The sequence below is a fragment of the Engystomops pustulosus genome, chromosome 9 (genome assembly GCF_040894005.1).
Source record: "Engystomops pustulosus chromosome 9, aEngPut4.maternal, whole genome shotgun sequence".
NCBI lineage: Eukaryota > Metazoa > Chordata > Amphibia > Anura > Leptodactylidae > Engystomops > Engystomops pustulosus.
This window is the reverse complement of record NC_092419.1, coordinates 57,096,018-57,120,926: the sequence shown is the minus strand read 5'-3', so window position 1 is coordinate 57,120,926 and position 24,909 is coordinate 57,096,018. Positions and strand designations below refer to the sequence as shown.

The following is a 24,909-nucleotide window of genomic DNA, read 5'->3' as shown; positions in this document are numbered from 1 at the left end:
CAGTACTTCAGTTCCTGTAAGAAGGATATCAAAAAGGCCTCAAGATCAATACTCTTAAGGTTCAATTTAATGCGATAAACGCACAATTGCAGAATATCTTCTCAGGTAACCCCTTGATAAGAAATTTTTTCAAGGCTCTCTCAAGAATGGATCCAAATCCTCATCCTCCAGCCCCTTCCTGGGACTTACCTACAGTTCTGGAACAACTGGTAGGTGCACCATTTGAACCTTTGCAAAAGGCTCCAATCAAGTGGTTGTCAGTGAAAACTCTCTTCCTAGTGGCTATCTCTTCAGCAAGGCGTATTAGCGAACTACAAGCCTTGTCCCATAGGGATCCATATTTAAGGGACTTGGGAGAATGCCTTATCCTAAGAACCATGCCAGGATTTCTTCTCAAAGTTCCATCTTTCAAGAACATTACACAAGAAATCGGTCTACCAGTTTTGTTTCCAAATCCACAAGATGAGGAACAGAGAAAAGGGCATCTGCTGGATATCAGAAGAGCAATTCTGATATATATCCAAAGAACGAATTTCTTCCGTAAATCCGAAGCACTCTCTTTACAGCTAAGAGGCCACAACAAGGGGCAGAAAGCCAGCAAAGTTACGCTAGCAAGGTGGATTACATCTGCCATTGAAAAATGTTATCTTCTAGGGAAACTTCCATCTCCTTTGAAGATCAGGGCCCATTCCACCAGGTCAACAGCGACCTCACGGGCTGAGATGGGCCATATTCCTCTGGATGACATTTGCAAGGCTGCAACCTGGTCAAACTCTCCTCTCCTCTACAGGCAGTATTATAGTAGTTATAGTCTTGTAAATAGGGGGCAGTATTATAGTAGTTATAGTCTTGTACATAGAAGCAGTATTATAGTAGTTATATTATTGTACATAGGGGGTAGTATTATAGTAGTTATATTCTTATACATAGAAGCAGTATTATAGTAGTTATATTCTTGTACATAGGGGGCAGTATTATAGTAGTTATATTCCTTGTACATAGGGAGCAGTAATATAGTAGTTATATTCTTGTACATCTTGTACATTGGGAGCAGTATTATAGTAGTTATATTCCTTGTACTTAGGGAGATGTATTATAGTAGTTATGTTCCTTGCACATAGGGGGCAGTATTATAGTAGTTATATTCTTGTATATAGGGGGCGGAATTATCATTTTTATGTTCTTGTACATAGAGGACAGTATTATAGTAGTTATATTCTTGTACATAGGGGCAGTATTATAGCAGTTATATTCTTGTACATAGGAGTAGTATTATAGTAGTTATATTCCTGTATATAGGGGCCTTCCTCCTCTTGATATATTAGGGCAGGCGGCTGCGCAGCGTTTATTTTACGCCAGGCAAGGCCTGGTGTAGAAATAAAATGCAGACCATGACTTTTCACATATGAAAAGTCGCCTACGGCAGCGAGTGGATGGGGACAGTAACGCCCCACGCCGGCCCACGGGCGTGACAGTGGTGGAGAGGGCAAAATAATCCCAAGTGCATGACGCAGAGGTCCTGGTAAATATCCACAAGAAACACTTCAGGATCCAGCTTTAGTTTAGGGTAAAACTGCCTTTATTTAATCCTTCATGGCATCCAATAGGTAAAATACAGGTGGAGTGGTCAGGCTTGTCAACACGTTTCTAGCACGATTAAGTGCTCTTACTCATGACTAAGGAGTATGGTTGATCAGCCGGTTTAAATGTCCGCACTGGGTTCATCAACTCCTCCCCTCCCGTCAGCCTTGACCAATCAAATACAGTCTCAATATAACTTTTTAACACAATTAAATAAATATAATTCTGTACACAAACTGTCTCAAACAATCTGAGACAGTTTCTATTTTAGTGCCCACATTCTCTGTATAAAGCTGGATCCTGAAGTGTTTCTTGTGGATGTATTGCCCTGCAGCGGGGATGATCCGTGCTAACTGGAAGGGACCTGCCACGATCATGGCGAGCTGGAGACCAATTCTCATACGCCCTGGTAAATATGCCCCAATGTTTCTATGTAGCATGAGGGTGGGCCCCCAGAATCAATTCCTATAGTGGTCCCCAGGCACCCCAGTCCGACCCTGCTGCCCTCTATGCTGTTTAGTGGGAAGGGGACAGTGCCAGGTTGTGCAGTGGGCAAGCGCAGGTTATTGCTGCCCCAGGCCTGCACACTACCTATAGCCATGGCTAAATTCTAGACCAGGTCAGACCTGGCATAGAAGTGTCCCCTGGCGAAAAGCCAACTATATGCTTATTTTTGGCAGATAGCTCTGTTTTTTTTAAATCTAGGTCTGATCCTGGAGACTATGTCCCTTTAGGGGTTAATTCTTACCTCTGCTCTTAGAAGTTGCTCTGCCTGGTTTCTTGTCATGTTTTTTGAATACCATCTGTAATATAAAAATATAAGTTATAAGTGACATAATTGTTCTGAGTTTTTTCCATACCCTCTTCTGCATCAGCAACCAACTGTGTTACCTAATCTCTATCTAGACCCAGAGTAAAGCATTCACTAGCCCACAGTAAAGCCAAAAGGGTACTGAAACATAACTATTATGTTTTTAACATCTTGTACTACATTTATAAAAAGATTTCAGGCGGTATTTGGACACTTTTACATCTAATGCACCAAAAGGTGCAGCATTCCCTCTGTAAAAGGGCAACAATAGGAGGTGCAAAGTACAAAGTACAGCTTGACTTTATTAAAGGGGTTGTCCACATTTTCACGTGGTGCCTCCCTTCACTGCCAGGACACGGTTTACAGAGGCTGGCGATGCAGTCCTAATTTCTGCCACGTGCCTGCTACAGCATTAGTTTCAGTGTGTAGCAGGCACACAACACTGGTCAGGATGGGAATGCTGGGCTCTCTAAACAAACAGAGGCCTGGCAGTGAAGGGTGGTGATGCAGGAGAACAGGAATGCTAGAGGAGGTTCTTTGACAACCCCTTTAAATTAATAAACACCAAACCATTTTTTATGTTCCTGATATGCTCTTCTGTTCTCTCTTTATGAGATCTGCTGGTTCTTTTTTGCATGCACATTCAACTGAATAGATACTCCCCAAATGAATTACACCTCAGAAGTTCTGAAAATTAAATTCTCTTTGAATTCATAGACTTGCAGCAAACATATAGGGCACATACCTTTTAAGCCCTTTAAGGGATATTCTGTGCATATTCACATCACTATGAAGATCATTTCCAATAAATGTATTGTCCGGATCAGTGGTAGTGGATCCTCTGGACCACTGCAGACGATGACGTAAGCCGACACCAGGGACTGGAGTCTAAGTGATACCTGGTTTTCACCAGACCCTGATGCAAAATGGGTTGGGCTTGCTGCGGGTGGTACCACCAGGTCCTTCCACAGGCACAACTTTGTCCGCGGTGGACAAGTACAGAATGGCGAAGTACAGAATCAGAAGCCAACTAGTTGTCAGGGACAGGCAGGAGGTCAAGACAGGCAGCACAGAATCAGAGTCAGGGACGTAGCGGAAAGTCAGGACAGGCAGTACAAGATCAGGGTCAGGAACAGAATCGAGATCACAACAGGAAATCACTATAAACCCAGAAGACATAGGAAAAGCTTTCTCAATAAAAACAAGGCACAAATATCTGGCAGGGAAGACAGGAAGGGCCTGAGAATTTATCAGAAATCGGCAGCCAATCACTGCCGGAGCCGTTACGGGAACGTGGAGAGGTAAGCATAGTGGCAGGGGTCGGGGGCTCCTATAGGAGCACAGATGCGCCTGTGACCCGGCTCGTGGGTCGCAGGAGCACCTGTGGCATTTAGCTATTATGTACCTTTGAAATGAAATATTCATTCTTGGATACTACCAACATTACACTCTTCCAGCAGTGACCACATGTGCATTATTGAGGCCTTGCTGACCACCGGGATTTAGTGTTTATTTCCACTGCATGGCTGTGGGACATGCAGTAATTCCTGGATGTTTCATATGCAAACGCTATTTATTCATAACCAAGGACAGCTGTCCTCAATTGACAGTCCTCAAACTAGCATGCGCTTGAGTCAGTGATCACTATGTATATGCTGCATACTGAAATAAAAGTGAGTGTTGGCATAACATAAGGGCACATCTAGGGGATTCCGACGTGTCCTTACAACGTATGCCACAGACGATCCGTCGTCTGCGGACCCCTCATCTCCCCGGAATTTGGAGCAATGAGTGTACATTGACAACAGAGGAGACTGTTGACAACGGAGACTGGCTGCTGCCGATATATGAGGGTGTTTCCTGCTGAGTTACTTGTGCTTAGCATGCCTTGAGGAGGTATCTGCTCGCCATAGGCTAATTTTGCTTGCGCTGAGAGCATACATCACTCAGCAGGAGGTAGCAGGATGAAAAGATGTAGCATGCTATGTCTTTCCATCATGCTTTTTCGCCAGATGTGTTGGGAGCTTTTACATAAAATGTGATGTGAACCCAGCCTAAGTTTGTACACTGTTAAAGACATGTTGCCCACGATCTGTGCTGAAAATCGCATGACTTTGCTCAGTGAAAATCGTGTCGGTGTGATTATGTTCAGAATTCAGAAGACTCACTATTAGAAACCCCCAAACTCAGAAGACAGAAGTAGATACCACTACTACAACATCAGTAGACAAAGTACTGACTCTGCCAACACAGTCAAAATATTCATTCTCTCTTCTTATACACTTAAGGAAGCAGAAATTAAAATAATAGAAAAGGCATATCCTCTAACGACTTTAAGCTCTTTGTCGATCTTAACAAATTCATCCATAAATTGACACTAAAGAGACACTTTAAAATTAAAAAAATGACCAGAGGAGAGACAAACATCGTCTCTGATGTGCTTTCACAGCAGCCACAGGCTAACTTTATCCATACAGATTTGAAACCAAAGTCTATTTTTCTCCCCAACTACCGTAAGGGTAACTTTGTAGAAACCTTTTACCCCCTGGTCTCTACAGACTTTCATACTCTTAAACCTCAGCCTAGGAATCAACCACAACATATATAACATGACTGCCATGGAATAGAAAGTACTTGCACTATTGGCTAAAAATTACAAACTCGTAATCAAGTCAGCAGACAAAGGTTGGTGGATTGCGTTGCCGAACAAAACAGGTTGGGGCTTATTTACGAAGGGTCGCGGATTGCACTTTCATCGGACTGTTCATGGTTTTCGGTATTTGCACAGCTTTGATAGTGTTTAACCGGGATTTGTGCTGGGATTGTGCTGCACGCGATTGGATTGTGGCGCAGCTGCGCTGGCTTTCATGCAACAAAAATCAGGGGGTGGGTCGTCAGACGATCCAACTGATTAAGACAGAGCGCGGGATTTAACTTTCAATTTGTGTCGCAAGACAATGCACTTACATACACCAGGAAGAAGTTGGTGAACTCTGTCAGACCTGAGTGGAGAAGCGACACATGCAGGATATCGGGTGCACAATCTTGGTGAATCGCGGCATTGTGCATTATCGTCGGACAATGCACTTTGGGTGCACTCTGTCGGGCAAGTTAGTAAATGTGCCCCATTATGTGAAGGAATCACTTAGACTACTTTCTGATACTACATTTTATTCCAAATTGAATAGCAACCCTACTGCCTTCTTTAAACTAGCTCTATATTGGAGGAGGGCCAAAGATTAGGAATTCTAACTAAAAAAGAACTTACCTTATATACTCGAGTATAAGCCTAGTTTTTCAGCACAAAAAAATGTGCTGAAAACCCAAACTCGGCTTATACTCGAGTAAAAAATATTTAGGATTTACCAGGTTTTTGTGGTAAAATTAGGGGCCTCGGCTTATACTTGGGTCGGCTTATACTCGAGTATATACGGTAACTATGAAAATAGAAGAATTTACCACTGCACTGTTTTACTACTAACCAAAAATCCACAAAAACCTCAATAATCCACCCCGTGGCCCTATAATTTCAGGGATCAATTCACTAACTGCAAATGTATTCCACTATGTATTCAAACCTGTTCGGAAATTACAATCATTTACATTGGACACTTCAGACCTTTTGAGACATGTTCTGCAGATCCCTTGAATTCAAACATATATGTTCATTACGATGAACATAAGATCCTAATATACGAACATTCCACATGACCTGGGAATATGCCTGACATTCAGAGCAACTTTATTGTTAGGCCTATCACATTCATCCTGGAGCACAACTATTTCTCTTTCTTAGACCAGATTTACCAACGGCAGAGAGGAACAGCATTGGGTAGTAAATTTGCACCGAGTTATGCCAACCTCTATGTGGGACTTTTTGAGGAGAAAAACATCTATACACACAAGGTCTTCAAAAACTGCCTACTATATAGACGATACATTGATGATATATTTATTATTTAGAAAGGCAGCAAAGAGTAGGCACTCAATTTCATTAAAGATATTAACGAGAATAATTGGGGCCTAGACTTTACATACAACATTGTAGTCAATGAAGCTGAGTTCCTAGATGTGGTAGTTTGCTACAGAGAGGGCAAAATTTATACTAGAACGCATTTCAAAACAGTTGACAGTTATCTTGACTTTTCTAGCAATCATTTTAAAAAGAGGAAGACAAACATCCCTTACGGTCAGTTCAAAAGGATAAGACGGAATTGCACCACCTTCCTTTTTTCCCCTTACTATAGGTAGTTTTAGGTGTGGGCACAACTTATTCAAGTGTTGCGAATCCATCACACATAAAAGAACGCATTCCGGGCCTAATATCATTAGTGAGACATTTGACATCAAAAGCTTCTTAACGACCAACAGTTTTGTAGGTGTCTGCATATGAGCCACCGTTCACACAATCATATGTTTCCAATCTCTACGCTGTAAGCAGCCCACACACACTGCCGGAAGATCATGTAAGTGTTTTACTTATTATACTTATATTATAACAACTATGTATATATTATTGCTGTATATGTATTTTATTGTTTCTCAGCATGGGTTGGTGCAGGGTGGTAGATCCTCCTGTTTACCACTGTAGGTTTGGCTTTATATCCATGGCTCATACCTTTATATCATTTGTTCCTGTTTTATTCTGATGAAGGTTATATCCCGAAATGCGTCACTTTGGACAACCATTTTTATGCTGTTACCATATTTGTTATAATACATTTTTTATTGTTACCTTTTATCAATAAATATTATATTTTATATGTACTGGTATGAGGAGAATCAGTTGTAGTTCTTGCCAGTCTGGTGTTGACACTCCACCGTACTAGGTTGTTTAGCAACCCATTATAGCTCAGTTTTTTGCGCAGTTTTCTGCACCTCTTCTATACTGCACATTACCAGTCCCCAGTTGTGGGATTACCAGTCCTTTGGAGTTCCGGGAGCTGCATGAACAACCAACACCATCAAGACACTGCACCCTGGTTTGTGTTATACTCTGCATACCATCAAGTGGTAATCAGATGAGCAGCCTTGCACACTTATCTGACCACCTCTCTGTTGATGCGCCGTCCTCCTCTGTCCTTATTTTCTATGTATTCTTCTAGGTTCAGAATTTGGTAAGGGGCCAGCCACACACTGGGTGCTGGTTTACAAGTCTGAGTGCTAGGCAACAATGCACTTGGGTTTTTTGTAGCACAGATTGTCTATCACCTGTATTAGATTCTCTCTGCTCTCGGCTACTTCCTTGAAACTTACGCAGGAAAAAGTGACTGCACTAGAATGCATCCTAGTACTGTCAGGTATTTTTCACGAATCCATAGACTTCAATGTGTGTTTTTCTCCTCAGACTTGCATCAAAGTAGGACATACTCTACTTTTGACACATTGCATCACAACACAGACACAGAGCTTGAAAAAAAACATATATGTGAAGGATGTATTGAACAACTATGTGTCAGAGTGCAAATCTAATGTGATGATGGAACGCATTAGACTTACGGGAGAAAAACACTTGTGGACAAAAGGCCTAAGAAAGTCCTATGGCTAGTGCATTTGTTTAACTGATCAACTATGTTTCCTCTGATTATGCATTATCTTACATAACATAGAGTAGGAGCCAACTTTAAACAACCAGCCTCATTGTTTGACCTTTTCCTTTTGAATATTTGTAGTAGTTGGGTCCCAAAATAAACAGTCACATTCAGTAAGATTGTTCCATTTAGCCCTGCACAATAATAACACTTTGTAGTTTACAAACAGTAAATGGTAAAAAAAACCCTGTAATGTGGGACTATAGGAGAATTGTCTAGGAGAGAAAGAAATGAAAGGTAGATAGATGATAGAAGATAAATATGAAAGACACAATATTTATAGATGCATAAATGTCGCCTTCTCAACTCTCTTTACCCAGGAAAATCCCCTGGTGGAAGACGCAATGAGGAATAATGTAAATTCTTTTTATAATGTCAACAGTTTAACCCAGGAAGAGGTACGGCGCCGCCTCGCAACCACTAAGATAGATAAATCACCTGGGCCAGATGGCATACACCCCCGGGTTCTGCATGAATTATGTACGGTGATAGACAGACCGTTATTTTTAATATTTGAAGATTCACTGAGGACTGGTTATGTTCCACAGGAATGGCGCATAGCAAATGTGGTACCAATATACAAAAAAGGATCAAATAGCGATCCTGGAAACTACAGACCCGTAAGTCTAACTGCTTTGGTGGGGAAAATATTTGAGGGGTTTATTAGAGATGCTATCCTGGAGTATCTCACTGTGCACAACCTTATAACCCAGCGTCAGCATGGGTTTATGAGAGATCGGTCCTGTCAGACTAATCTGATTGGTTTCTACGAGGAGGTAAGTTCAAGACTGGATCTGGGGGACGCTGTGGATGTTGTATATCTGGACTTTTCAAAGGCATTTGACACCGTGCCACATAAAAGGTTGGTATATAAAATGAGACTGCTGGGAATAGGAGAAAATCTGTGTATCTGGGTAAGTAATTGGCTTAGTGATAGAAAACAGAGGGTGGTCATTAATGGCACATTCTCAGATTGGGTTGATGTTACCAGTGGAGTGCCACAGGGGTCAGTATTGGGGCCACTTCTTTTTAATATTTTTATTAATGACCTTGTAGTGGGTTTACACAGTCAAGTTTCAATATTTGCAGATGATACTAAGCTGTGTAAAGTAATAAATACTGAGGTCGATAGTTTAGCATTACAGAGGGATTTGTGGAAGCTTGAGGGATGGGCAGAGAAATGGTTGATGAGGTTTAATGTAGATAAATGTAAAGTTATGCACTTGGGCCATGGAAACAAAAAGTATAATTATGTTCTAAACGGTCAATTACTTAGTAAAACTGAAGCTGAAAAGGACTTGGGCGTATTGGTGGATGGTAAACTTAATTTTAGTGACCAGAGCCAGGCGGCTGCTGCTAAAGCAAATAAAATAATGGGATGTATCAAGAGAGGAATAGATTCTCATGATAAAGACATAGTTCTGCCCTTATACAAATCCCTGGTCAGACCACACATGGAATATTGTGTACAGTTTTGGGCACCAGTATATAAAAAGGATATAGTAGAGCTGGAACGGGTGCAGAGGAGAGCAACCAGGATTATTAGGGGAATGGGGGGACTAGAATACAATGACAGATTACAACATTTGGGATTATTCAGTTTAGAAAAAAGACGACTGAGGGGAGACCTCATTACAATGTACAAATACCTGAACGGACAGTACAAGGATCTCTCCAAAGATCTTTTTATACCTAGGCCTGTGACCAGGACAAGGGGGCATCCTCTACGCCTAGAGGAGAGGCGATTCTACCATCACCATAGACAAAGGTTCTTTACTGTAAGAGCAGTGAGACTATGGAACTCTCTGCCGCAGGAGGTTGTTATGGCCGACTCTATGTACATGTTCAAGAGAGGCCTGGATGACTTTCTGGAGAGAAAAAATATCACGGGTTATGGGGATAAAACATTTATTTAATTCTTGAAGGTTGGACTTGATGGACTTGCGTCTCCTTCCGGCCTTGTATACTATGAAATATAAAGTAAATTATGATAGACGATAGACAGTGGCTATAGAGAAGAACTGGGTAGATTCTAGAGATGAGCGAGCACTAAAATGCTCGGGTGCTCGTTATTCGAGACAAACTTTTCCCGATGCTCGAATGCTCGCCTCGAATAACGAGCGCCATTGAAGTCAATGGGAGACTCGAGCATTTTTCAAGGGGACCAAGTCTCTGCACAGGGAAGCTTGGCCAAACACCTGGGAACCTCAGAAAAGGATGGAAACACCACGGAAATGGACAGGAAACAGCAGGGGCAGCATGCATGGATGCCTCTGAGGCTGCTTAATCGTACCATTATGCCAAAATTATGGGCAACAGCATGACCATGACAGAGTGACCGAATGAGGCTAGATAGCATCTAAAACATCCAATAATTGACCCTGACACTATAGGGGACGGCATGCAGAGGCAGCGGCAGCAGCGGCAGGCTAGATAGTGTCATGGCGACATACCCTAAATGGACTCAGGCTTCACCAAAGGAGGTGAGCAAGAAGCGCTGAAATGATTTCCTATGTGAACAAAAGGTTGACGGTATATTTAGTCGATAACACAGCACGGTGGCGACATAGTGACCAAGTTCCATAACGTATCTGGTGAAACACCCGAAAAATAAGCCTGACACAGCTCGTTTGATAAAGGGACGACATGTGGAGGCAGCCATGGCGACGACTTCCATGATTAAGAGTGACAGTATGGGGCATCCATATTGCGCTGCTATGATTGCAACTTCAGGTCTCCAGCATGGCGGCGACAGATGGGCCGAGTTCCACTATGTATCTGGTGAAACACCTGAAAATTCTGCCTGACACAGCACTTCTGAGAACCTTTTGTATAAGATCAAGTGTAGTAGTGTTCTTATAAGTTTGGGTTATGGCAGGTGAGGGGAATGTAAACAGATGCGCTGAAATAATATCGGTAAATGATAAAAGTTTGCCAGTATATTTTGTGGATAACACAGCAGGTTGGCGACAAAGTTAACAAGTTTGATGTGGAAGCCATGAAAACAGCCCAAAATTCTGCCTGACACAGCTCGTTTGATAAGGGGACGATGTATGGAGGCAGCTATATGGAAAACGTGTGGAGGCAGCTAAAAAGACGACGTGTGGAGGCTGCTATGGAGACAATTTAATTTGGATAGTGCCTGTATGTGGCACTCCCAAAAATTGTTTAAAACAGAGGACCGGGTAGGTGGCCCTCCAGAAAAATTAAATACATAGAGTACTATAGCTAGAGCCAGTTGGGCCTGGCAAAAAATAGCCACTTTCCTCTTCTTTAATGTACAAAGAGGAGGAGAAGGAGGAAAATGAGGAGGAGGAGTACATAAATTATTCAGGTTGAGCTTCCTTCACCTGGTGAAGAATGGAAATCCTGAGAAATCCAGGCTTTATTCATCTTGATAAGCGTCAGCCTGTCAGCGCTGTCAGTTGACAGGCGTGTACGCTTATCGGTGATGATGCCACCAGCTGCACTGAAAACCCGCTCGGACAACACACTAGCGGCAGGGCAGGCAAGAACCTCCAAGGCGTACAGTGCCAGTTCGTGCCACATGTCCAGCTTTGAAACCCAGTAGTTGTAGGGAGCTGTGTGATCATTTAGGACGATGGTATGGTCAGCTACGTACTCCCTCACCATCTTTCTGTAAAGATCAGCCCTACTCTGCCGAGACTGGGGACAGATGACAGTATCTTGCTGGGGTGACATAAAACTGGCAAAGGCCTTGTAAAGCGTACCCCTGCCAGTGCTGAACAAGCTGCCTGCTCGCCTACTCTCCCTCGCTACTTGTCCCGCAGAAGTACGCCCTCTGCCGCTAGCGCTGTCAGAAGGGAAATACTGTTTCAGCTTGTGCACCAGGGCCTGCTGGTATTCATGCATTCTCACACTCCTTTCCTCTCCAGGGATGAGAGTGGAAAGATTTTGCTTGTACCTTGGGGTCCAGGAGAGTGAATACCCAGTAATCGGTGCTGGAATAAATTCTTTGAACGCGAGGGTCACGGGATAGGCAGCCTAGCATGAAATCTGCCATATGCGCCAGAGTCCCAACGCGCAAGAATTCACTCCCCTCACTGGCCTGACTCTCCATTTCCTCCTCCTCCAACTCCTCTTCTTCTGCCCATACACGCTGAACAGTGAAGGACTGAACAATGGTCCCCTCTTCTGTCTCGCCAACATTCTCCTCCTCTTCCTCCTCCTCTTCCTCCACCTATGCGCTGAGAAACAGACCTGAGGGTGCTTTGGCTATCAACAAGGGAATCTTCTTCCCCCGTCTCTTGTGACGAGCGCAAAGCTTCCGACTTCATGCTGACCAGAGAGTTTTTCAACGGGCCAAGCAGCGGGATGGTGAGGCTGATGATGGCGGCATCGCCACTGACCATCTGTGTTGACTCCTCAAAGTTACTCAGCACCTGACAGATATCAGACATCCACGTCCACTCCTCATTGTAGACTTGAGGAAGCTGACTGACCTGACTACCAGTTCTGGTGAAAGTTGACATCTGTCAGTCTACAATCGCTCTGCGCTACTGGTAAACTCTGGATAACATGGTTAATGTTGAATTCCACCTCGTGGGCACGTCACACAACAGTCGGTGAGCGGGCAGTTGGAGGCGGCGCTGCGCTGCCCTGAGAGTGGCAGCATCTGTGCTGGACTTCCTGAAATGCGCACAGATGCGGCGCACCTTCGTGAGCAAATCAGACAGATTGGGGTATGTCTTGAGGAACCGCTGAACTATGAGATTTAACACATGGGCCAGGCATGGCACATGTGTCAGTCTGCCGAGTTGCAGAGCCGCCACCAGGTTACGGCCGTTGTCACACACAACCATGCCTGGCTTCAGGTTCAGCCGTGCCAGCCACAAATCAGTCTGCGCCATGATGCCCTGTAATAGCTCTTGGGTGGTGTGCCTTTTATCGCCTAGGCTCAGCAATTTGAGCACGGTCTGCTGTCGCTTAGCGACGGCACTGCTGCTGTGCCTAGAGCTACCGACTGATGGCGCCATGCCCACAGATGGTAATTTGGAGGAGGAGGTGGAGGAGGGGTGGGAGGCATAGTAGGCCTGAGAGACCTGGACCGAGGTAGGCCCCGAAATCCTGGGCGTCGGCAGTATATGACCAGCCCTAGGGTCAGACTCGGTCCCAGCCTCCACCAAGTTAACCCAATGTGCCGTCAGCGATACATAGTGGCCCTGCCCGGCAGCACTCGTCCACGTGGTCAGGTGCACCTTGACAGAAACGGTGTTGGTCAGGGCACGGATGATGTTGTCTGACACGTGCTTGTGCAGGGCTGGGACGGCACATCGGGAAAAGTAGTGGCGGCTGGGGACCGAATACCGAGGGGCGGCTGCCGCCATGAGGCTTCGAAAGGCCTCGGTCTATACTAGCCTATAGGGCAGCATCTCCAGGCTAAGCAGTTTGGAAATGTGGACTTTGAGGGCTTGGGCGTGTGGGTGGGTTGCACTATACTTCCTTTTGCGCTCCAGCAAAAGAGAGCTGAACGCTGGTGGATGCTGTTAAGGATCGTGGAGGCGAAGATGGGGTTTTCGCACGGGAGGTGTTTGTGCCAGGGTCCTGGGCAGGGGGCTGACTATCAGCTGAAACAGGGGAAGGAGCAGTGGTGTGCACGGCCGGAGGTGAACGGTCTTGGTGCCATTGAGTGGGGTGTTTAGCATTCATATGCCTGCGTATACTGATGGTAGCTAAGCTAGTAGTGGTGGAACCCCTGCTGTTCCTGGTTTGGCACAGGTTGCACACCACAGTCCGTCGGTCATCCGGTGTTTCTTTAAAGAATCTCCAGGCTTCTGAAAATCTAGCCCTCACCACGGGAGCATGACTATGTTAAACATTTGGAGCTGATGCACCAGCTCTGGCCTTGCCTCTCCGTCTGGCCCCACCACGGCCTCTTCCAACCTGTTCTGGTATAGGACTCGCCTCCATCTCAGAAACACTGTGTTCACCCGGCCTATCAACCCAGCTTGGGTCTGTCACCTCATCATCCTCCGATCCCTCAGTCTGCTCCCCCCTCGGACTTCCTGCCCTGACAACAACTTCACCACTGTCTGACAACCGTGTCTCCTCATCGTCCGACACCTCTTTACACACTTCTTCCACTACGTCAATAATGTCATCATGACCCACAGACTGCGACCGGTGGAAAACCTGGGCATCGGAAAATAGCTCAGCAGCAACCGGACAAGTGGTTTGTGAAAATAGTGGACAAATGGCTAGAAGCCTTGTCCACAATCCACGACATCACCTGTTCGCACTGTTCTGGCCTCAACAGTGCTCAACCATGAGTCCCAGTAACTTGAGACATGAACCTAGGGAGTGTAGCTCTGCGATGTTCCCCTGCTCCCTCATCAGCAGGTGGTGCCTCACCCCGCCCAGGACCACGGCCTCTGACCTCTGCAGTAGTTGGACACCCACGTCCACGCCCTCGTCCTCTACCCCTAGCCCTCGGGTTAAACATTTTCAAAATTAAAGTGTAAACTGTAAATTTTTTTTTGTTTTTTTGTGTTTTTTTTTTTTTTAAACAAAACGATGCTATCCTATTGTTATGGCTAGTTTCTAACCTGCACTGACAGCACACAACTGGATTTTGTGCTGTGCCTGATGACTTTGAGTTATAAAAAAAAATAAACGTAAAAAAAAATAAATGAGCAGACTGTGCCTAATTCAAATCAAACCCCTAATAAATTGTCCCACTTCGGTGTTTGAGGTGGATATGTGTGTCACTAAGAGCTAAACACAACGGTCGCAAGTCTCCCTGCAAATTCCTCACAATATGGTACTAGCTGCACTACTAGTGTCAGCAAGCCCAGCCACAAGCAAATAAAAAAAAATATATAACGTTATTGTAGCCCTAAGAAGGGCTGTTGGGTTCTTGTAGAATCACTCCTGCCTAACATTATTCTAATATAACACCCTAACGCTTTCCCTGACCAGCAGCAGCTCTCTCCCTAATGGCATCCAGACAGAGAATAATCCGAGCAGCGCGGGCAGGGGCTAGTCTATTCCAGGGTCACCTGATCTGGCCAGCCAACCACTGCTATCGACGTGTAAGGGTACCACGTCATGCTGGGTGGAGTGCAGAGTCTCCTGGCTTGTGATTAGCTCTGTTTCTGGCCGCCAAAAATCAAAACGGTGGGAGGTGCCATTTTCTCGAGCTGGCGAAATACTCGTCCGAGCAACGAGCAGTTTCGAATACGCTAATGCTCGAACGAGCATCAAGCTCGGACGAGTGTGTTCGCTCATTTCTAGTAGATTCCCTTTACATATTACACAGTCCAGCATTAGGCGCTATAATTCCTGGCTCACCCACAGAACAGCAGTCCAGATTCCTTCTACCATAAAGCAGCAATAGGGGGTCTCTGGCATCCTTGGAACCCAAACCCAGCCAGGCATAAACCTGGCCCAATCACAGCTGACCAAAGTCCGAGCGGCACAGACAGAAATACGTGCCCAGGGAGAGCAGACTGTGCCAACAGTGCGAGCACCCAGAGGCCACCGAGGATGAGGTCCACTTCCTACTACACTGCTCCAAATATTTAGCAGTGAGAGACACTCACTTGAGGAGACTCTCAGATCTTCTCCTGGGTCTCTACCCACTAAAGTCCACATGCATATGCCCAGTTTGCCGCCACCTTACCCCAACGCTGCATGAGACCTCTCCTTTCAGGGAAGGTGTCTGTTGTATTCTGCAGCAGACACCTGCTGTTAATGGCTGCAATTGGTGATGGCACTGATCACAATGTGAAGCTGTCATGTGCTACGATCAAAGGGAACTACAGCACCTAATCAGTGGAGGCATCTTAACAGCAACATCGTGTGGGGAATGGTGAGCTCCATCAACAATTTGAATAAAAAGTGATATCCACAGTTTTAGAATATTGAGATACAAAGACTTGTTTTTGAAAAGTTTTGTACATTTTTGAAGGTATTAAGAAATAAAACTGTATACATTTGTTATATGTCTATGATACTAACCCAAAAAATAATGCTGACGTGTCAATTGAAAGTGGTATAGAAAATGTTGTAACTGTATTTCTATTCAGATGCTCAGTGGTGACATGGTGGAGTGGCGCAGGTCTGCATGCTGTAGTGGTTGTACAGCTGTCACTGTGAAATCAATGACATCTCTGTATACAAAAAGGAGGCTCTGTGCTGAGCCAGAGTAATGGAGCGCTGGAGAGAGGTGTTTGTTATATCCTTCTGAGCCATAGTCAAAAATATCCCAGACAATTCCTTCAGCTGGAAATAGAATGGAACTTGTAGCTATCTATGAGTAACTGAGTCTTGTTTCTAGGGCTATGTTGGTAATATGTAACCAGACAGACAGTCTGTGCTTCAGATATCAAATATGGTCTTCTGAAAAGATACCGGTACTGTAAATTTTTCTTTGAGGCCCTAGGTCAGTGGCTGCAAACCTATGGCACTGGTGCCAGAGATGGCACTCGGAGGCATCTCTGTAGGCACACGGACTGTCTCCCAGGCACAGAGTTTGCCCGACATGGCATCTTCCTGCAGTCTCAGGCAGTGCCCTGCTATTTTAAAGTGACCCATCCGGTGCTGCTTGGTCCTGTCCGAGGAGTAAAAAAAGGTGGACAGAGTCGGATTGGAGCTTAAAGATTCTGATAGCAATAAGTTTGTTACTTCCTAAATTGCCGTGTTGGCACTTTGGGAAAAGCTAGTGTTTTTTGGGTCTCATTTTGGGCACTCGATCTTTAAAAGTTTCACCATCACTGCCCTAGATTATAACATATGTATATGACAGAGGTCGATAGTCCCGCATATTCTGTGTATGTACAAATATATCATAATGTTACAATAAATATTAATCTACTACACACAAACGGCCTAATTATATGAATTTTCAAAAAATATTTTTTAAACATACTCACTCATATATTTCAAGTGGATCCCGAGCTTCAGTAACATAGTTGCCAGGAATATAACCCTCCTGTCTGGAAGCAATAAAATAGTTTATTTTTTTTACAAATGAGAAAATATGCAACATATTTTAAGTCCTTCTCACCCGTCATTTTTATATCCTCCTAAAAGTTCCTTTTTTAAGTTACATTTAGGATCTATCCAATTGCAACTGAAAAAAAATAATTTCATTGCATTGCTTGTTTTAACCCCTTGCTAGAAATAAAACAGTACATTTCAATACGATTAGTGTGAAGCTAATACAAAACATGTCAGACATATCGATTGTTGTGTACATAAGTAATATGTAAAGATTTTAGTACTATCTACTGTAGTTTATGCAATAAGGGGACATTCAAATTACATGGAAGAGTCTGGTCCTGGGGGAAAGAGGGGTTCGGTCACACTTATATGGTAGTCCACAAATTTCTTAATGAGGACTTAATGGGGACAAAATAATAAATGCAATTCCTTTTTCCCTCATATTGCATTCAGAAATTTAAAAGGTCCGCATTCTTGTTACATAAAGTGATGGCATATAGCTACACAGAGAGCATGATCGCATGGTCTACTCCTCTAAACAAAGTGAGCCTGGAGCAGTATCCCCACCTTTCCTGCAGTTAGAATCCATCCAGTTTCTTGTGTAATCTATAGACTAGAAGAGAAAAAAAGCACAGAGTATGGAGATGACAATTGAAAGCTTGGTGCCAGGGGGTCGGCTCCTGGTTTCAGTAGACCCCTGGGTGACAGAGCCTCAATGGGCCCCTTTGCAGTGAATTCACATAGCAGCATTCAAATTTCTGGACTAAAACAGTTGTTTGTCATAATAAATTCCGTAGTTTATCATCCCAAACAGCCCCCTCATGGTTATTTTATATAAGCCCTCCACACACCCTATGGATTTATTAGATATAGCCCCCTCTTGCCCTTGGATTCCTTATATACAACCTTATGTGGGCCCCGGCACTTTCCTAGGTGTGCCCAGTGCTGGCGTCGGCCCTGGCTGGTGCTTTGACATACTTGACGGAGAAGAATAGCAGAAGCTGCTGCACATAGGTAATGAAAGTAACAGGCAAAGCATCTCTTCAATAACATTTTAGAGCTTATTTTCTTAAAAATAAACAAAAATTTTCTTAAACCCTTTCCAACCCACCCCCACTGTCATAATACCTAAAAGATCTTCATCATCATCTTTTTTTTAGTCAATAAATGGTATCAACAACTTAGTACTCACAACATTCATCTATCACACTGCATTATAATAATACATTTTATTTATATGGTAACAACATATTCTGCAGCATTTTACAGTTTATGGGACAAAATAAGATATAACAGAGCAATAACATTGTTAGACAGAACAAAAGGAATGAGGGTCTAGCTTGCAAGAGCTTACAATCTGTGAGGAAGAAGTTGTGGCATTGGAGTTGACAGTACATGTACACTCACCGGCCACTTTATTAGGTACACCATGCTAGTAAAGGGTTGGACCCCCTTTTGCCTTCAGAACTGCCTCAATTCTTCGTGGCATAGATTCAACAAGGTGCTGGAAGCATTCCTCAGAGATTTTGGTCCATATTGACATGATGGCATCACACAGTTGCCGCAGATTTGCCGGCTGCACATCCATGATGCGAATCTCCCGTTCCACCACATCCCAAAGATGCTCTATTGGATTGAGATCTGGTGACTGTGGAGGCCATTTGAGTACAGTGAACTCATTGTCATATTCAAGAAACCAGTCTGAGATGATTCCAGATTTATGACATAGCGCAGTATCCTGCTGAAAGTAGCCATCAGATGTTGGGTACATTGTGGTCATAAAGGGATGGACATGGTCAGCAACAATACTCAGGTAGGCTGTGGCGTTGCAACGATGCTCAATTGGTACCAAGGGGCCCAAAGAGTGCCAAGAAAATATTCCCCACACCATGACACCACCACCACCAGCCTGAACCGTTGATACAAGGCAGCATGGATCCATGCTTTCATGTTGTTGATGCCAAATTCTGACCCTACCATCCGAATGTCGCAGCAGAAATCGAGACTCATCAGACCAGGCAACGTTTTTCCAATCTTCTACTGTCCAATTTCGATGAGTTTGTGCATATTGTAGCCTGTTTCCTGTTCTTAGCTGAAAGGAGTGGCACCCGGTGTGGTCTTCTGCTGCTGTAGCCCATCTGCCTCAAAGTTCGACGTACTGTGCGTTCAGAGATGCTCTTCTGCCTACCTTGGTTGTAACGGGTGGCGATTTGAGTCACTGTTGCCTTTATCAGCTCGAACCAGTCTGCCCATTCTCCTCTGACCTCTGGCATCAACAAGGCATTTCCGCCCACAGAACTGCCGCTCAATGGATGTTTTTTCTTTTTCGGACCATTCTCTGTAAACCCTAGAGATGGTTGTGCATGAAAATCCCAGTAGATCAGCAGTTTCTGAAATACTAAGACCAGCCCTTCTGGCACCAACAACCATGCCACGTTCAAAGGCACTCAAATCACCTTTCTTCCCCATACTGATGCTCGGTTTGAACTGCAGGAGATTGTCTTGACCATGTCTACATGCCTAAATGCACTGAGTTGCCGCCATGTGATTGGCTGATTAGAAATTAAGTGTTAACGAGCAGTTGGGCAGGTGTACCTAATAAAGTGGCCGGTGAGTGTATAATGGTCCAACCACTGTTATAAAAAAATATAATAAAATAAATACATAAGTAATGGTGCATAAACCACTCATGCACAGCCATTTCAATTTGCAGAATAAAGGGTGTATAGAAGGCCTGGAAAAAAGATTGAGAGGATCACAGAGACTAATCTTAGTTAACTGGCAGATGAAAGAGCGTGAATATGTAGAATGAGATTAGGGACAAGAGGATGAGTGGTAGAGCATTTTGGAGAATTTTGTGGTTGTGGAACATAAGACAGTACAAAGATAGGATGACCATTTTCAGTTAGAATATACATTAGAAGGTAAGTTGCATCCAAGAGAATATGAAAGATAGTTATTACAATCATTAAATGGTGGCAACCACATTTGTGGAGAGCACGGTATAGGCATATCCCAAAGATCAGGCAAAGATAAAGACAAGAGAACGAGAGACTGGGGGGGGGGGGGGGAGAGGGAGAAAGTAGGTTGGGGGGGTCCCCTCATATAGCACTACTGCATTTGGGACACTCAACCACCCACAGGTCCTTATGGAATAATGATTTAGAGCTCCAAATTGCCCTGTATGATTACTTTTTTTTTTAAACACATTACAAAAAAATTCCTTGGTCCAGGGCTCTCAACACCTATGTGATAATGCTGGTGACGCCGGAGTAGTACACCCTGCTTCACTATACAAGCTCTCTAGGTACACAGCGTGTGCTATGAAGCTGGAGTGTTCCAGCTTCAGTGCATTTAGAGAGGAGACACAAGTATTCTAGATGTGCCCATGTGCCTCATTGGACTTACATCTTGTCATGGGTGATCCCGTGACCCATATCGCTGGCTCACCTGTACTTCTGTCCCCCCGCTTGCACCAGCGCAACTTACATGTCCCAACTCCTACTCTGTCTTCCCAAGCCGTGCGTGTGTGTTCCCGATTCCTAGGGCGTGCTCATCCCTGCTTTAAAAGATTTAAAGGGTCAGCGCACCACTAATTGGCGCTGCCCATTTTCCGAAATTCTATTTCACCCAGCCTCTTCCTGCAAACCCTGCCGGATCTTTGTGCCTGCGCCATAGAGAAAGCATCCCTGCGATATATTCCTAAGTATTTTTGCGTTCCTGTGTGTTCCTGCTCCTGAGTTCCCGTGTTCTTGTGTTCCTGTTCCCGTGCTCCTGTGTGTTCCTGTGTTCCCATTCCCATCTGCTTGGACCTCCCGTTGCTGACCCCGGATTGGACTTGACCTTCCATCCCTGCCACCTGCCCTGAGCCTGAACCTGCCCACGAGACTGTCTCCTGCTAAGGTACCTCGACCTCAGCTGCAACCATAGGCTAGTTGCACCTGTGGAACAACCTGGTGGTATCCCACCGCAGCAAGACCATCCCGCTTTGAGGCAGGCTCTGGTGAAGACCAGGCACCACTTAGATTATGGTCCCAGCTGTCGGTTAGTACCACCTCCAGTGTTGGTCCAGAGGATCCACTGATACCGAAACCTGACAGTTCGGTCCCACCGAGGTACCGCTTCCCTGTCGGTCCGATCATGCCACCATCTCATGGTCCAGCAATCCTAGCAGATTGTCCCAGACACGGGACACCATCAAAAAATTAGAATCCAAACTTATAGGGTTTGATCAGGTGGCCCTTGTCCAACCATTTCAAACTCAACTAAAAGAGGCCATTGAGGCCCTCGAGAAGGACATTATTCAAACGAAAAGAAACAAATTACGGAGGGATAAAATGGACTTCGAAAGGGGCAATGCGTATAAATGGACGCACAGGGGTAACTACAGATCAAACAAACCAAGGATTCATAAATCCAATACTACGTCTGATATCTCCTCGAGCGAAGATTTTTTATCCGCAGACAGCAGCGAGAGCGAAGCCAAATCCGACGGGGCAAGAGAAAGCGATTTGAATCACAGAAAAAGGACATTACGACACAAAGGGGGCTCCCCAGTCTACAAGAGGGGCAAACAACGCAACAGCAGCAGAAAATAACAGAACATCACCAAACAGAGGAGGGTAAGGACTCTAACTTACAGATAGTGAATTTATCGGATTATGTTTTATCTCCGGCTGAGATATCTGTCCTCAGGAGAGGTTTGACCTTCTCACCGATGAACAAATTTAATAAATTTGAATGTATCAAAGATATTTTCCTATTTTGCAGGCAGCTGGCCTTCAAGGCCCTATATCATCAACCCTCTCTGATTGATCATATTCCTGAGGCTGATCGCCAAACCTTTCGTGACCTATTAGACCTGCTATCGGAAAACGAACGTACCCAAGTTGGAGGTAGGCAGAATTGTCCATTATGGACACCTTCACAAATTACGCCAAATTTCAATGTTGTACCAGCAATTCAAGTATTCGTTAATAGTGTGGTACTAGACATCGAGGCCCTCAATATCAATCCTCGTGGGGCCGAGAATTTGTCCAGGGAAGAGCGATACGCGATCAAGCATTTAAGAGAAAATCGAGACCTCCTAATAAAGGAGGCGGACAAAGGGGGGAACATTGTTATATGGCCTGTTGACATGTACCTGAAAGAGGCCAAGAGACAACTTGACAACACTGTGTTTTATATGGTTCTCCCCTCAGATCCCACTGAAGTGTTTCTGCAGAAGTTTAAATGGCTGATCGATTCGGCTTTGAACTACGGAATTATCTCATCAAAAGAACATCGATTTTTGTCTGTACAACAACCTGTGACACCAACATTCTATATGTTGCCCAAGATCCACAAATCTTTGGAGGCCCCACCAGGTAGGCCTATTGTTGCAGGCATTGGGAGCATAGGGGAAAAGGCATGCATGTACTTAGATTATTTTCTTCAGCCTCTAGTTACATCACTCCCATCGTACATAAGGGATTCCACGGACCTGATTCAGAAATTGGACCAATCGATACTATCCACTGAAGTTTGGTTGGTCACCTTGGATGTGGAGGCCCTTTATACAAATATAGGACATGATGATTGTGTATTTGCAGTCTCCACGTTTCTGGATAAACACTTACTGGACTTACTGAACTTCGTTCTGAGGCACAACTACTTCGTCTTCGATAACAGGTACTACAGACAGGTCTCGGGGACGGCGATGGGTGCACGATGTGCGCCCTCCTACGGCAACCTATTTTTGGGGTGGTGGGAGGGCGTGCACGTGTACCCATCGGAGTTGTTCCAAAGACATGTCAGATACTGGCATAGATTTATAGACGACATTTTGGTCATATGGGAAGGTCCTTTGGAACTATGCCAGGATTTTGTCACCTCTTTGAATGCAAATTCCTTGAACATTGTATTGTCTTCTACTTTTTCCCAGACGATGGTGGAGTTTCTCGATTTAAGAATCTTCATGAAGAATAACAGATTGAATACTGACCTTTTCAGGAAAACCACCTCGACTAACAGCCTCCTGCATTTTGGAAGTTTCCATCCGTATCATTTAAAGGTTGGAATTCCGACGGCCCAATTTATATGAATTAAACGTAACTGTACGCAAGATGAGGACTTCTTGAGGAATGCAAGAGATCTGACACAACGCTTTAGATCTAGAGAATATCCGAAACAGGTGGTCTCTCGAGCTTCCCGTAGGGCGGGAGATACGAACAGAGAGGAGTTACTGCAGAATAGACAAAGACAAACCTCTGAACAGTTGAGGATCATTACGAGATTCAATAATCAGTGGGCTGATCTCCAGAGAATTGTGAGCAAGAACTGGAACATTCTTAAATCGGAACCAAGAATATCTGGGTTTCTTCCACAGCGACCACAGATTGTGGCTAAACGTGCCCCAAACCTCAAGGATCAACTGTCCAACAGCCACTTCTGCAGACCCACCCAAAAATTGGGAAGGGGCATCAGACTTCAGGGCACATTTGCATGCGGAGAATGCTCTGTGTGCCCCTTTGTGCAACAGACAAAACAACTGGTGAACCCAAAGAATCAAAAACTCCATATATTACATAAGAACGTAATATATGCCCTCATTTGCACATGTGACAAATTGTATGTCGGACAAACTACCCAACAACTTAGGAGGAGGATTCAACAACACATTTCCAGTATCATCAATGCCCAATCTCACTTCTATCAAGGCAAGACTCTTTCCACTGTGGCCACACACTTTAGACTTCATCATGGGGGTAAACCTAAGGGTCTAAGGGTGATTGGCCTCGACAGAATATTTACAAACATCAGAGGTGGTGACACCACACCTGAATTGTTGAGACGGGAGGCGAAGTGGATCTATGAGCTAGGGGCCCTCTCTCCACTAGGCTTAAATGAAGATCTTCTATTTTCGGGTTTCTATAAACAGAGATAGGACCTCCGAACTACTATGATCCAGAAGGGTGAGTATGCGATCCCCCTTTCTCCATTAGTTTTCCACTTGCACGCTTCTGTGCTTCACTCATTAGTCATCGCATTCACCATAGTTTCACTCCAGCACTCTTAGGGTCGTGTCCTCACAGCTCCAGCAATAGCACAATTCTGCACTTTTTAGTGGATCATAGAGTTTTTGTTTCATCACATAGCATGGTTCCCTTGGGACCTCTTCTAGTTTGGGTCCTTTTGACCCCCTAACACTTCCTATTTCCACTCTTTCCACGCACACACAGCGGTTCTCACCTCACTGAGCACTACCCCCCTACTAATTTCACCTCCATTCACTGGGTCCTTTTGGATTTCCGCACTTACTATATGGCTACAGTGGCACTCTGCACGGGTTAACACATCTTTCACGTTCATTATGTATCACTGCTTTTCAATATTTTCTGATATTGGTGGTAATATTTGATATATACTTCTTACCATACAGCTTGGTCCGCGTCTACCCACCCTGGGAACCCTTTGGATTTACGGACTTTACTGTACTTGACGATTCTTTTCCTCAGCCTAGTAGAATACGACCAATGAGCAGAACAGAACATCCGAATGAACCTACTATGAAATTGGAATATTTTTGAAATGACATATGTTCTCTTCTAGCATGCTTTCTTGTTTCCCTGCATGTGTATGTATATTTGTCTCGGTTCCGAGGTTTACCACATACTTAGTCAGATATATTGTTCTACTTCTGTGTCCTTTGAGCTTTGTATATTAGATGTATCATCGTGTGTATCTATCACTTTTATTAATTAGATCATAAAAGATGTACCTTTAGACTTGCTTCCCAGACATTAAGTCCATAGCAATACTTTGTAGAAATTATATGACATGTATATACATATTATGAGAATATAATATATGTGTTACCCTGTATGCATAAACTGGATGTATTGTTTTAGATGTGATATTTTGGATAGCTCCTCTTTACATAGGCACATTCCCTATGGGCGATCATGAAGTATTTAAAACTTG

The 24,909-nt window shown here is 44.3% G+C and overlaps 1 protein-coding gene across 3 annotated transcripts in view; it reads right to left on the bottom strand.

The window, feature by feature from the left end:
• The window catches only part of BTK (Bruton tyrosine kinase), a 300,928-nt gene that overhangs the window by 97,527 nt on the left and 178,492 nt on the right, over window positions 1-24,909 (bottom strand). For all 3 annotated transcript variants that reach the window (XM_072124772.1, XM_072124771.1, XM_072124773.1), the window contains 2 exons: window positions 16,878-16,940; window positions 2,330-2,384 (listed from right to left, as the gene is read on the bottom strand). In XM_072124772.1, coding sequence (XP_071980873.1) covers window positions 2,330-2,384; window positions 16,878-16,940 — 118 coding nt within the window. The remainder of the gene's footprint in view (window positions 1-2,329; window positions 2,385-16,877; window positions 16,941-24,909) is intronic.